At 40.1% G+C, this 14,913-nt stretch overlaps 1 protein-coding gene across 1 annotated transcript in view; it reads left to right on the top strand.

Moving 5' to 3' along the window:
• Positions 1 to 14,614, top strand: part of LOC137014407 (SH3 and multiple ankyrin repeat domains protein 1-like) — a 27,680-nt gene extending 13,066 nt beyond the window's left edge. The window contains exons 10-20 of the mRNA XM_067378711.1: positions 4,601 to 4,683; positions 4,782 to 4,906; positions 5,949 to 6,084; positions 6,186 to 6,266; positions 7,661 to 7,684; positions 7,803 to 7,862; positions 8,076 to 8,191; positions 8,949 to 9,072; positions 9,166 to 9,413; positions 9,528 to 12,226; positions 12,591 to 14,614. Coding sequence (XP_067234812.1) covers positions 4,601 to 4,683; positions 4,782 to 4,906; positions 5,949 to 6,084; positions 6,186 to 6,266; positions 7,661 to 7,684; positions 7,803 to 7,862; positions 8,076 to 8,191; positions 8,949 to 9,072; positions 9,166 to 9,413; positions 9,528 to 12,226; positions 12,591 to 13,698 — 4,804 coding nt within the window. The 3' untranslated portion in view covers positions 13,699 to 14,614. The remainder of the gene's footprint in view (positions 1 to 4,600; positions 4,684 to 4,781; positions 4,907 to 5,948; positions 6,085 to 6,185; positions 6,267 to 7,660; positions 7,685 to 7,802; positions 7,863 to 8,075; positions 8,192 to 8,948; positions 9,073 to 9,165; positions 9,414 to 9,527; positions 12,227 to 12,590) is intronic.
• Positions 14,615 to 14,913: the final 299 nt, after the last annotated feature.

Genomic DNA, 14,913 nt, shown 5'->3' with positions numbered 1-14,913 from the left:
TAACGAAGGTATGGAACGACATGAGGGTGAGTAATAAATGACATTATTTAAATTTTTGGGTGAAATAACCCTTTAAGGCTCACAATTAATCAATTAATTGATCGTTAATTTAAAATTTGTGTAAATTGACATCCCTAGACTGTGCTACTAGTCCGATTACAATCAGTAATTCAATCAGTAAATCAGATGGTCCATATAAACGCAGCTAATGAAAAATGCACTACATTCAACAGCATTTGCACTTCTTTTCTAATGTTTTTTGGTTTGTTTTTGCCATGCACCATGAAATTATAAACTTTATATTTTATATATTCAGTATAAAATTCTGTACCATGAATTCACTTTGGGTGAAAGCGTCTGCTAAGTGCATAAATGTATACATTAAATTTCCATCTGTTTCTCATGCAAAGTTGTCTTATGACTTCAGCAGGCCACAGTATTTGTCATGTGAGATACTTTGATATCTCAGCCCCGGCTCACTATATGCTTTCATTATGTGAAAAAGAGCAGCGTGAACACTCAGCTAAACATCTCCTTTCATGTTCCATGGCAGAAAGACAATCAAACAGGTTAGAAAGGAGTGCAGGATTCTAGTTTTTGAGAGAACTATTCCTTTAAAGCATGTTTCTCTCCCACACTGGTTTCTTTCGTTCTCTCCCTCCTCTTTTTTTCACACAACCCCTCCTCATTCTGTCTCTCTCTGAATGTCGCAGTGACTGAATGTGAGCTCTGTTAAACCCTCCCTTTCTCTCCCTCCTCCTCTTTCGTTCTTAAGCATGTAGGTTGCTTGGTGTCTCTCTCTCTCTCTCTCTCTCTCCCTCTCTCTCCTCCTCTGGCTGTGTGCGCACTGAGAGACGAGGGGCCGGAGAGGAGGAGGAGGACTCAGAGGAGGGGGGGACATGGCAATGGGGGGATACGGAGAGAAAGACCTGTCTCTCCCTCTCTCCCTCTCATCCTCATGGCCCTCGCTCGGTCCCCAGAACCGCAGCGTCTGGTTCATTTACAGGTATCGGCTGCTCCATTCTTTTATTGTCGCTGCGGAGAGAGAGGTAGAGCAGGAGAAAGCGAGAGAGGCAGATGGATGCTCTGAAGAGGTAGCAGACAGACTGTTGAGCAGAATCAATGTTTTCATATACAGTATATATCATCTGTGTGTGTGTGTCTGGTCGTTTATCGTAATCAGATCCCTCTTTCGGTGTGTGTATGTGTTTATATGTGTGCATATGAGTCGTGAATGTGGCTGTCATTGTACATGCGTTGGAGGAAGAACACATCAGAAAACGTTTTCCTGCTTTTACTTGTGTGTTGTAAATGAGTTCATGTGACATGTATGTGTGTTTTTGAATCACTGAAAAGGGTATGAATCACTGTGGGTGTATATATGTGTGAAAGTGTGCATCATAGAAAGTTGCGATCCTTCGGGGTTGATGAAATGTGTGTGAGTCTCGCTGGCGTATCGTCATCTATGCATCACAATCTTTCCCGCTGTCATTCCTACACAGATGAGATATGATGATGATGATGCTGTTCAGAACGGTGTTAACGTAGGAAAATGATGCTAAAATTCGAGGCGGATCAACTTCTAGAATATGAGTGAACTTGTCACGTGAGAGGATTTTGTATTTGAAAATCACAATTTCAATAATAATGAAAAACGTTCGGCTTAAGTTAAAGATGGTATGCTTCAGTTACAGAAACTGAACTTATTTTAGTTTTCCAATGCTGATAATCTGAATGTTATTTCATTTGCATCTTGTGATGCGCCTGGATTTAACAAGTGTGGCATAAATATGTGGATTTTCAAATGTTGGGATTGTCGTTGGTTGGAAAAATCTGTTTTTTAAATCTAAAATTGTATGGTTTTCCATTTGTAGTAGGGTTTTGGCTTGAGTTCGTCATAAGTGTTTATAGTTATCTTTATATAAGAATATATATAAGAAGTCTAAAGTGTGTCATTTGTTAGTTAAGTAACCATGTGTTGCCTCAGTACAGTATAGTGATGCGTATGCATGCATTTAAATGGATGGTTGCTCTGTCCAAACTCTTGTTAACATATCGCTGTTGTTCAGGTGCATCTGATATGCTGTTGTTAGATGGTGTTAAACCTTGTGTTTGCCAATTCTGTGGGTCGTGTGCTGGATCCATGATGGATGATGCCATTCAGTTGGAAAATGTTGCTGTTGCTGGTGTTAAATTGTCGTTTTACTCAGTTACAGAAACTGAACTTTTAGTTTTCCAACACTGATAATCTGCATATTAATTAGTTTGCATGTTGTGATGCTCTTTGATTGAACAAAGGTGGGATAAGCATGCAGATTTTAAATTGCTAAATTTGACACAAACTGTGCTGTATCCATAATGGATCTCCAGGATTATGGGGATCTTATCTATATGCTTGTGGAAGAAGATAAAGGAGACTGTAATATTGCTACAGTTTTAGCTAATGGAAAGAGCTCACAGGCACAATAAAGTCCTTTTTTGTTGATTTAGTAAATTGAGAACCATTTTAATCAACGTAAAGCTAATAATGGAGAATGTTTCGCTTGGATAACATTATGTGAAGTTGATGTTTGATAAATGTTCTAACAGTGTTAGGAGAAAACATTCCTAGTCTAACATCCTGACCTTAAATGACATTCTACTCGCATTAGGCAACTGTACGTTGTAACATTCTCACATCCAAAATGGAATGTTTAGGAAACATTTTTAGAATCTAAATTTGTTGCAGCTGATCCATGTGTTAATTCTTTTACTGGCTTTATGTTGTGCCTGCCTTTTGTAGTGTTAATTCAGCTAGCTGCATTTAAGCATCGGAACAAAGATATTTTGCATTGATATCGCAGTCAGAACATACAATGTCCAAATAATAGAGCTGAGCTGACAAAGCACAATGCTAGTCTGTATCTGTCATTGTCTTTGCTCTGAACTAACTGCACACTTCTACAAACCCCCATACATTCACCATGGTAACCAAAGTGTCCGCCAAAATACCATAGTTACTAACGTTATCGTTGCTACTGTAAATCCAACATATATGACATTTCAGAATCTTTGTCAATTCTATTTTTGAGCTTAGGCTAGTAGCTGTGTATTGGAACATGGTAGCTCGTTTCTAACCGGTCCAAGCTGGTCAATAGCTAATGAAAGCTGGATTTTAACTGGTTTACCAGCCACAGCTTGACCACTGCTGTATGCTGCAGCTCGTTTGCTGCTGATCCAAGATGATCTACATGCTTGAAACAGTTAAAATAAAAATTGGATATTATGTTCCAAAACAGCTACATTTTCCGTGTTCAGAACAGTGTTTTTTTGTATCATTAATATACTAGTGTAGTTTGTATTAATAATATTTTGATTTTTTTTATCATTGTTATTGTTTTTTATTGTTATATATTCTATTTTCATTGTTTTAAAATTAATTGAATTTTTTTTAAATTTTAGTCATTTAAGTAAAGTTAGTAATTTTTATTAATTTTATTTCAGTACAAAAACAAAAATGCTGCTGAATTAAAATATGTGTTAAATTTAATTTTATTTCATTAACATTTTTTTATTTCAAGTAACAAATGTTTTTTAGTGCTGTCAATCCATCACACAATTTTTTCTGTGTTTAATCACAATTAATTGCGATTAAAAACATTACTTTTTTTATATCAATTTTTTTGTTTTTAATTTTATAATGTAGTAATTTCACAGTGAATCTCCAAATTAATGTACAAACGACATAAAGACAGTATATTTTATATACTTGTTTAATGCCATCTTTTTATGAATGAAGGCCAGTATCAGTGATACTAATAATACTGATGTCTCAATGTAATAGATTTTTTTTTTTTTTTTTTTTCAATTTTAAACATTAAATATAGCCATTCAACATTAAAATGTAATTGAAAGCTATTAATTTGAACATTAGTTAGGCTTCTAAAAATATAACAACTTCACATAAACCCTGTCTAACAGGTAGGAAATATACTACAGAAATTGAATAAAGATATCACTGCATAAATTATAAATTAAATAGACATTAATCCTTATTAAAGTTAGTACTTCAGTCAAGAGCAGTGAGTCATTTTCTGTTACCTTTGTTTTTTGATTAACATCACAACATTAGTGGCTGCTGTCACTTTAAGATCTGCCGATGCTGCACATGACGCGTTATTTTCTCACAACTGTTTACATTCATTTAAGACTTTATATAACTCATATAAGACTGCTTTTGTGAGTATACTGGACAAAACGAACATTTTGGTATAATTGTGTGTGTTATTGTTCATTCAAGCGCGAAAGAATAAGAGCGTGATCAAATAATGTAACGCTAGCCAATAATGTGATATACTAGAAAAAAATGAATCGCATGCGTTGACACGTTAACGTTGATAGCACTTGTTTTTTTATGCTTTTGGTTTCAGTTTTAGTTACCCAGACTCTGAGTGATATTCTCAAATTTTGAATATACACTCTAAAAAATGCTGGGTTGTTTCAACCCAAAATTGGGTCAAATATGGACAAAACCAATGGTTGGGTCATCATTTTGATAAAATGAGCTTCTGCACGTCTTTCATATGAGCTTCAAAACACCTCTGTCTTTTCTCTCTGACAGTGACTACATCATAAAGGAGAAAACTGTACTTCTGCAGAAAAAAGACAATGAGGGCTTCGGTTTTGTGCTCAGAGGGGCCAAAGGTGAGTGATGGACATCAGCGAGCTCTTTTCTGGTTTGATAACAGAGCCCAGCATGACATGGACGGATCTCATCTGTGATTGTGATCTATGATCTCTAGCCCAGACTCCTGTCGAGGAGTTCAGCCCGACTCCAGCCTTTCCTGCTCTGCAGTACCTCGAGTCAGTCGATGAGGGGGGCGTCGCGTGGCGGTCCGGCCTGCGGATGGGTGACTTCCTGATCGAGGTTAGCAAAGAGGTTGCGTCCTTAGATGCAACCAGGCTGAACGTAAAGCCAAAACTGGTTTAGCTGTATAGTCTCCTGTCTGTGAGGTGTTAAACCCTACACTGAACAAAACTTAACACCTACACTGAAGTGATAAGCCTCACTGTGATACTTGTGTTACTGACTTAAATTTGATTCTGCAAGAGGAGGTGACATGCATCTTGTGTTCTCTGTATAAGATATATATTTATTGATGCATCTCCAGACGCTTCGGCCTGTTAGCAAACACCTTCACCTCACGGTTCCCGGCTGGTTAATTTGAAGTGTGAATCATGTTGAATCATTTTGAAACAAGTCTGATGATAATGCTTAAGACGCCCACTTGTGTTTCTCTCTCTCTAAACTGCAAATCAAATTTCCTTACTTACATAATTGTCAAATATAATTTTATTTAAAAACAATCTTTGTAAAACTATATGTACATTGAAAGTCACTTGAACTGAATAACGAAGTAGAACATTAGGGGCCGGTAAGATTTTTTAAATGTTTTTTTTAAAAGAAATTGAAATTTGATTAAAAACTCAGCAAAAACAGAAATATTCTAAAAAAATTTAAATGAACGCAATTTTAAAATATAATAATTCCTGTGATCAAAGCTGAATTTTCAGCATCATTATTCCAGTTTTCAGTGTCACATGATCATTCAGAAATCATTATAATATGATGATTTGCTACTCAAGAAATATTTCTGATCTTTATCAATACTGAAATCGGCTGTGTTGCTTTTTAATATATTATATATTAAAATAGAGCTACTGTATTATATTTTTGTGGAAACCGTGACAGGTTTTTACAGGATTCTTTGATAAATATAAACATAAACATTATAAATGTCTTTACTGTATTTTTTGATCATTTTAAAGCATCCTTGCTGGATAAAAGTATTAATTTCTTTAAAAAAACAACTTACTGACCCCAAACTTTTGAACAGTTATATATCTTACAATATATCTTGAGTTACTATTGAAGCACAGTGACAGCCATTATCGCTGTTTTCTCATAGGTGAATGGAATCAATGTGGTGAAGGTGGGTCACAGGCAGGTGGTGAACATGATTCGCCAGGGTGGGAACAGTCTGATGGTGAAGGTCGTCATGGTTGCACGAAATCCTGAGATGGAGGAAATGCCTAAGAAGAAAGGTCAGGGTCTGTTTTACTGTGGATTTGTCTGTGGGAGTATGAATGAATGGCATGCAGCCAGTTTTTGATTTGATTTAACAACGCTCTCTCCTTACCTTTAGTTCCTCAGCAAAGTAAGCGGCTGACCCCTCCGGCTATAGCTCTGCGCTCCAAATCCATGACTTCAGAACTGGAGGAGATGGGTACAATCTTACAAACTCATATACTCACCTTACATACAGTACATATTCACGCATGAAATATGTTAGTATATTAAGCACTTTTATCTTAAAACTTATATATCACACATTCAGTCATCTTTTTTGACTGATAATGTGCTTGTTTTTCTCTCTTCTTTGCACACAGTGGAGAAAGGTCTGTCTATCTCTTCTTATTTTTAACCTTTATATTATTTTAGAATGAGTGAACTAAAAACTATCCAATGACTTTTGTGTATATATATATATATATATATATATATATATATATATATATATATATATATATATACAGTGAAAAAACAAAAACTTAAAACAGGCTTAATTTTTTTTTATTAAAGGGTTAGTTCACCCCAAAATTAAAATAATGTCATTTATTACTCACCCTCATGTCGTTCCACACCCGTAAGACCTTCATTAATCTTCAGAACACAAATTAAGATATTTTAGTTGAAATCCGATGGCTCAGTGAGGCCTCCATAGCCAGCAATGACATTTCCTCTCTCAAGATCCATTAATGTACTAAAAACATATTTAAATCAGGTCATGTGAGTACAGTGGTTCAATATTAATATAATAAAGCGACGAGAATATTTTTGGTGTGCCGAAAAAACAAAATAACGACTCATTTAGTGATGGCCGATTTCAAAACACTGCTTCAGGAAGCTTCGGAGCGTTATGAATCTTTTGTGCCGAATCATGATTCGATCGTGTTTCAAACTGCTGAAATCACGTGCTTCGACCCTCTGATTTGACACAAAAGATTCATAACACTCCAAAAATATTCTCGTCGCTTTATAATATTAATATTGAACCACTGTACTCACATGAACTGATTTATTAATGGATCTTGAGAGAGGAAATGTCATTGCTGGCTATGGAGGCCTCACTGAGCTATCAGATTTCAACAAAAATATCTTAATTTGTGTTCTGAAGATGAACGAAGGTCTTACGGGTGTGGAGCGGCATGAGGGTGAGTAATAAATGACATTATTTTCATTTTTGGGTAACCCTTTAAGCAAAATATAATTTATTATTTCTTCTGATTTAAGGATGAAATATATCTTAGATATTCAACAATGAACAGCAGTATGTGATTTACATTTATTAGTTATGAAATGTGTTTCTTGTCAATGACAATGAAAACATGATAATATGTTTGCTGGCTGTCAGTTGTCTTTTCATGACAACTCAAAATAGATTGCAAACTTGAGGAAAATACTTGCTTGTTAATGAGTGTTAATACTGTTACAAGGGAATAATTTAAAATAATGATACAAAAACAAAAATATGAAAATATTACATTGTCACCATAGTGTCCAGTAAAATGTGCACTTGTGAAAAGTTATTGAATGTGTAACATTCACTTTCTGTTACAGCTGCCTCGCCATGGAAGAAACCAGGTGATTTGATTTTTCTTTTGTTTTCGTGCATTTATGCATTTATGTTTACTAGGAACATGTCTGTGTATTTGTGTGTACAGTTGTAAATTTTTTGTATGTGATTTTTCTCTATGCTCAGACCACACAGAGAGCTCTCAAGCTCCAGAAAAGAAGAAGAGTGTCTATCAAATGGCCCTTAGTAAGAAACCTTCCTTTACATTATGACATCTTTTTATATTCATCTCCTGCTGTACATTTATTTTTATATATCACATTTTAATGTATATTATGATATGTACATGGCTTCACCTCCAGTCTGACAGTCTGAATAAACAAAAAGACCAAAAGGCAATGAATATGTTTTCATGATTTATAGCATGAATGATGTTCTTTTAAACCTTTCATTCTCCAGATAAGCTGGACGAGATTCTAGCTGCTGCTCAGCAGACAATTAGCACATCAGACTCTCAGGGTCACAGAGGTCATGGGGGCAAGAAGGAACGAAACAAGGGCTTTAACACTAATGAGGTAACATCTCTGTTTCATTATCTCTGTACTGATTAACAGTGATTTGACAGTGTTGAGAAAGCTACTTTTGAAGCTAGTTTGTCAAGTTACAAGCTCATAATTTAAACTACAGTCAAGCTACTTAAAGGTGAAGCTACTGAAGATATATTTTGTCATTTATCACCAACATAAACTTTAACAAAACTTTGAAAACATTGTAATGAACAGCAGCATATTTCGGCATGAAAAAGAAGAGCTAAAATGTTGTGCAGAGACACAAATCTATGAGCCATCTGAGCAAAACAATTCACTAGAATGAATAGGTTTTTCTAACATTACACATGAGAGAGAAGTTTGAGAAAGCATGTTTAATTATTGCATCAGCTCACTGCCGTAGAGTTGTGTGCACAGTAGCATATGACATCAAAAACCTCCACTACTAGTTGGAAAAAGCAGCAACAAGAAAAGCTTCAAAAGAGTTATAAACACAGCTTTGAAACTTGGTAGTTTTGGTTGAAGAAAGGGGTTCTTTGTAGTATATTCCTACAAATTACCATTTACGTTTGCTAACCTGATCTTAGGTGTTGCACAGCTGTGTTAGTAAGGCTTTTCACCTGGTAATAAGTGTAAGAGTGCAACAACTTCTGTGCTGCAGGTGCTGAAAAAAAGTACATTTACAAGCAGTTAATGTGTGGATATAGTGCTGTAATCTGTATTTCACTGAGACAGTAAGGAAATGTGCTAAATATTCAATCCCATCAGTCTCTTCCCTTTACAGCAAACTTTTGAACAATCAGGTGTTGGCATGATGTCATCAGGGTCTGGGTATGGTTATAACCAAGCCCAGTTTTCATCAGGCCATTCAACTCAGCGTGCTATGATGATGCGTCAGAAATCCATGGGTAAGTTTAAATGCAGCAGGTCCAGTTGTCCAACTGCACTGTAATTCTTAGTGCAATTTATTTAACTGTGTTCTGCATGTCTTCTGTCCAAAGGTGTTACAGAGGAGGAGAGGGTACATCTCCATCCTCCTACTATGAAGCTGTCCCGTAGTCTTTCTGTGCCTGGACCAGAGGACATTCCCCCTCCACCCGACACCTCAGCGCCTGAGCCGCCCCTGTCTGCCGGTGGCCACACAGACAGGAGAGCAGCACCAACACATTTTTTTGCTGTCCCTCCTCTGCCTCCATCACACCACTTGCCTCACAGCCAGACACAACACAGGGTCCCGCCCAACCGCCGGGTAAGAGCTTGATATCATTGGACAAAGGTCCCAAGAAGTGGCATTGGTCATATGCTTTGTTCTTTCTTGTCTTTTCCTGGAAGTATTAAATCTTAGAAATATTGTGTTTTACAGGCTGAAACTGATACCAGCAAGATGGGAGGAACAAGAATGGGTGGACTGAGGCGTGGCTATAGCAACGCCACACCTCCCTCTGATGTGGGCGGCAAACAGTCCACCGCACAGCGGAACCAAGCGCCAGCCGTGGCTAAGATTGGAGGTCGGCAAGGGGGGAAGGGGCTGTTGGTGAAGCAGCGCAAGGTGGAAGAGACATCAGGCAGAGAAAAATTGGAGAAAAGTTCCATTTCAATCCCAACGATTATTGTTAAAGCACCATCTACCAGCAGCTCTGGGCACAGTAGCCGTGCGAGCAGTGAGGATACAGAACCTTCTCCTGAGATTAATGAAGAGCAGGAAGAGGGAAAGCCTCAAAACCCAGTCATGGCTCCTACGCCCACTCCACCTCCGCCACCTAATATCCCGTCAAAAATGGAAACACTGGGCAAGAGCACAGCACAGAGGGAACGTGAACGCTTCCGTGATTCCCGCCGGAGAAGCGCCTCATTCTACTACTCCTCTGAGGAGGACCTGTTAGATGAGCATGAGTCTGCTCAAACTCCACTGGAGGGCAGCACCTCTGCTCGTTTGCGCCCTTCCAAATCTATCGATGAGGGATTGATCTCTGGCGATGCCTTAAGCATGCCACCTGCATTTGGGTTGCCGCAGTACGCATCAGCTACACCTCATCAAGCCACTACCTTCATCCACCCATTGACGGGGAAAGTTCTAGACCCAACAAGCCCTCTTGGGCTTGCGCTGGCAGCACGTGAGCGAGCGCTGAAAGATGACCACCGTACACGTAGAGAGGAACGGCACTTCGGACGCCAGCTGTCCAGCACTGGAGCTTTTCCTCCTGTGGTCTCCCCTACAAACCAAAAGCCTGTTCCTCCGTTCTACATCTACCAATCACACACCTCACTCTACCTTAGTGGTGCCTCTCCAACAACAGGTGGGCCAGTCCCACAGAGTCGCCCCCAGTCTCCTCGGATGCTGCGATTGACGGGTGGTGGGACGGGGAGCTTGGAATGGAATGAACAGAACCTTATGGATAGAGAGGAAAAAGGGGCACCAAAGGTGCGGTTTACAGATAATCAAGCCAGTCAGTACCAGTCTCACCTTCAGGACAGAGACAACAGAGCCAATCAGTACCACACTTACCTACGGGAAAGAGAGAGAGAAGGGCACAAGAGGATACCGCCCAAGCCTCCTCCCCGCAGGCTATCCTACATAGATAAGGAGAGTGAACTCGGCACAGCTGGCAAAAGTCCCACCAGTAATTCCCAGGATGACAGGGGAGGACAGAAGATGGGAGAGAGTGGCATGGAAAAGGAGGGAGAGAAGGAAGTGAAGAGAGGGGGAAACCTAGGGGTTGGAGAGGGTGGAGATGTGATGGTCCTTCCACCTCCTGCTCCATCTGTGGATGTGGATGATGAGTTTGTGTTTGCAGAGCCCCTACCTCCCCCTATACAGTTTGCAAACGGAATAGAAATAGACACCCATGGAACAACAGAATATAATCAACAGCAACAACAACAGAAGGAGCTGTCAGAATCTCAGCCACTCAAAGACCAACAGTCTCTGCAAACGCTTTCGAATCCCCCGCAAGATGCCATGTCCCTACCAGACAACATGCATGCTGACTCACAGCAGACACCCGTCCATCCTTCTGCTGTGGTACATCCATATCTTTTCCCACCATGTCCTCTAATCCCCCCTCCACAACTGTGTCCTAAAATACCTCCGGCAAACCCTCCCCAGTCTCAAACCTCTGGCTATTCCCAGCACCCAAACACCGGCCAGCCCCAACCTTTACCCTCGCCACAAGCAGGAGATTCTGCCACTTCTAGTCTTACATCCTATGACAGTGAGGTGGCCAATCTGACTCAGTCAGCTTTCTCCCCATCTCTTCCTTCTCCTCAGATTTTTCCTCCTTCGAGTTCCCCTTCCGCCCCAGGCTCCTCATCTGACCCTATGTCATTGTATCGACCTCTTCCACTTTTCTACCCGCACCAAGGCCACACTAATGTTTCTCTGCCGTATTCCACCATGGCTGCAACTGCAGCTGTTATGACTGTCACCACAACAATGCCTTTGGAAAGTACATCAGTTATCGCAGGTGATCGACTTCCTCAGGCACTTAAGGGGCGTGATTGGTCGGAGGCTGTGGTTGATTCTGGGATTGAGGAACTGGATAGTCACAGCAGCAGTGATCACCACTTGGAAAACTTCACAGAAAGAAGGGACCGAGAGAAGGAGAGTGAAGGAAGACGGAGAGAAAGCATGGAGAGTGGGATAGTAGGGGATGGTTTCAAAGGAGACAGAAGAGTCTCCCTGGATTCGTCTCTTTCTCAAACCGATAAATTTGCTCAAAAACCTCACAAACCACACATAAATAAATCCAAACCTCCAAACCAGCCACTAGCAAAAACACACACTCAAAATATGTCAAAATACCATGTACACACACAGAATGGGCGAACTGGACCACCGTTACAGCGGCAGGCTAGCACTGCTCCCAACATGTACAGGTCAAGGGAAGAGGAAGAGCAAGAAGTGGGAAGAGGAGGTGATGCTGCAGTGAAGATTCCAGCATTTATGGATCGTCGTCTGAACTCTCCTCTCTCCAACGTTAAGGCCAGCATCATAAATGAACTCAGCAGTAAACTACAACAGCTTGGTGGCTGGCAGGGTCAGGAACAACCACCAAATCATAGGTGAGATCACGCAAAGACACACATTCTTACTAATAATACAATACATTTGCAAGAAAAGTTTGTGAAGCATTTGAAATTACCTGAATTTCTGTATTGATAATGAAATCCGAATTATAGACAAATAATACAAAAATATGAACAAATCCTAGAACTTACCCTGTTTGTGCTATAGACATGAATGATAAATCATAGTAACCCAACAAGTTAAAACCTTGCAGTACATATTGCAATCTTTGGCAACCACCCACAACACCTTACCATTGTTGTGGTGCATTTTTTTCACTGGCATGCATTTTATTGCTAACTTTGTCTGAACTAAATTGGCATTACTGCTGTCTACACACTTTTATTTTCTCTTTCTCAGGTTTCCAGGTGATCCTTCTGGCTGTGCCCCTCTCCTCCCAGCTTCTGTGCAGTCTCTCCAGCGCTCCTTCTCTCCAAACCTGCCCCCTAACTCTTTAACATCTAACTGCCCCACTGTGGCTCTGAACCCTAACCCCGTACCTACATCTCCTCTTCCTGTAACAGCTTTAACCCCAGCCTTAACCCCTACCCCATTACCTCTAACCCCAACCCCAGCTCCAGCCCCTCTCAAAGACTGGACACCATCTAATTCTCCTATTTCTTTTCCTCACGGTATTTTGTCCCCTCCTTCGCTGCCCCATGCTCCCCTCTCTCCTCTTTCCCTTGCTCATGCACCCCTCTCTCCTCCATCATTACCTCATCCTCCCATTTCTCCAATATCTCTCTCTCATGCCCCTCTTTCACCTTCCTCTGTCTCTCATCCACCGCTCTCTCCATCCTATTCCCCCTATCCCTTGTCTCCGAAACATCGTTCTAAGTATCGTGGGAAAGTTTCCGAGTTTCAGTTCTCCGGGCCAGAGTTGCGGCGTTCCGAATCTCATTCGTACGCTCAACGTCGCCGAGCACCCAGTCCTCTCATCTCCTGCTCGGACCACCCACAACCTGGACCTCCACGCCCGTCCTCGCTCCCTCTCTTTCCATCTGCACCTCTTTACAGCTCTCTGTATGAAATACAACCCCCTTTAACACCCCCATTGGGAGTCGCCCATCAATATTCAGACCAGTTTTTCCCCCAAACTTCTCCTCTCTTCCCGCTCCCATCTTCTGTTGCTCCTCCTAACCCTGCGCTGGTCTCTAGCTCTCTCTCCCCCACCAACTTCCTGTCTGGAGGCTCCTCCCCATCTTGTATGGGCTACCCACCCTTAACACCGCCTCCACCCAATCAGCCATTTGTGTCTAAGCCCCTCCCCTACTGGAGCAAATATGACGTTGCTGATTGGCTGACTTACCTGAATCTGGCAGAGCACCGGGAACGTTTTCTCGACAACGAGATTGATGGATCCCACCTGCCATCTCTGACAAAAGAGGACTTCCTGGATCTGGGTGTGAGTCGGGTCGGACACCGCATGAACATTGAGCGTGCGCTTAAGAGACTTACGGACAGGTGAGATAGGAAGATGAGAAAAGGAGGGGAAATGAAGGGTAGTTTTAGATGAGGATCTGATGAACAAGCAAAAGAACATTAGACAGAAGTAGTGAGGGGAAAAATGATTCATTTTTTCGAAACTGGAAAAAAGGCCTTTTACATTTGTTTTTCTAAAAATGGTCCACCATTTCATAAAACTTAGCTCTGCATGGATAATTCTGCCTGCAGCTTTACTCGAAAATAAATAAATAGTCTGCCCTCAATGTTTTTGTATGCTTAAGATGAAGTTTAGTAAAAGAAGTTTAGTTAAGTAAGGAAGACTTAATTTGATCACAAAACCCATTTCTTAAGACTGTGACCTTCATGTATACATGTTTTATTTTGCACTACCAGTCAAAGGTTTGCAGTCATTCTTCATTATGTACATTTTCCTAATTTTAGAGTTATAGGAAAGTATGAAAACTATGAAATAATACAAACGGAAATATTTCTATAATAACGTGACTAAATAATGTTAAATCCCAGACAAATTTAATAAGGTGAATCCTGGGATGCTTTTTAAACACTGTTGAAGGAATTTTCAAGTGTATGTTTTCATGCACTAAAACTAAACGTGTAGTTTCTATTTTTTTTTCTTTTTTTTTTCTTTTTTTTATTTAAACATAGACAGAAGCCTTTTGATCAAAAGGTCATTATAAACATAAATTCAGTCAAGTGTCTCTATACCTTTGACTGGGAGTGTGTATTATAAATGCATTGAGTTATGATTTTTCATATTCCATTTAAGTCCACAAAAAAAAAAGCATCCAATCAATAGAATTATCTCATTCCTTTTGTTAAAGATGGCATTTATTTGAAATTGCACAACTGACACATGCCCTATAATTACATACGACACACTTACGTAACTTTAATTGCTTTTTGAATGCCAAATTCTTCATCTTAGTCTGTAGATGATCAAGCACTTTCGTTTCTTACCTCATGCTCTGCCTCCTTTCTTTTCCTTTCCCCCTTCCATGTTTTCTAGGCTCTCCTCTGCTTTCTCTGTCTCCACTGTTTCTTCTGAAGGGCAGAACGAACGCATGAGAGATGAGGCGACTCAGAGCTAGAGGAGAATTAGAGAGAACTAGTTAGAGGATAGAAAGAAAGAATGTGGTTAGACAAAAAGCACTTGGGATGAAAGGGAAAGACTTCCGCTGAAGGACAGAGATGGGGATGATTGCAAAGGAGAAGTGCT

Source organism: Chanodichthys erythropterus, chromosome 23 (genome assembly GCF_024489055.1).
Source record: "Chanodichthys erythropterus isolate Z2021 chromosome 23, ASM2448905v1, whole genome shotgun sequence".
Classification (NCBI taxonomy): Eukaryota; Metazoa; Chordata; class Actinopteri; order Cypriniformes; family Xenocyprididae; genus Chanodichthys; species Chanodichthys erythropterus.
This window is presented reverse-complemented; position numbering and strand designations above follow the sequence as displayed.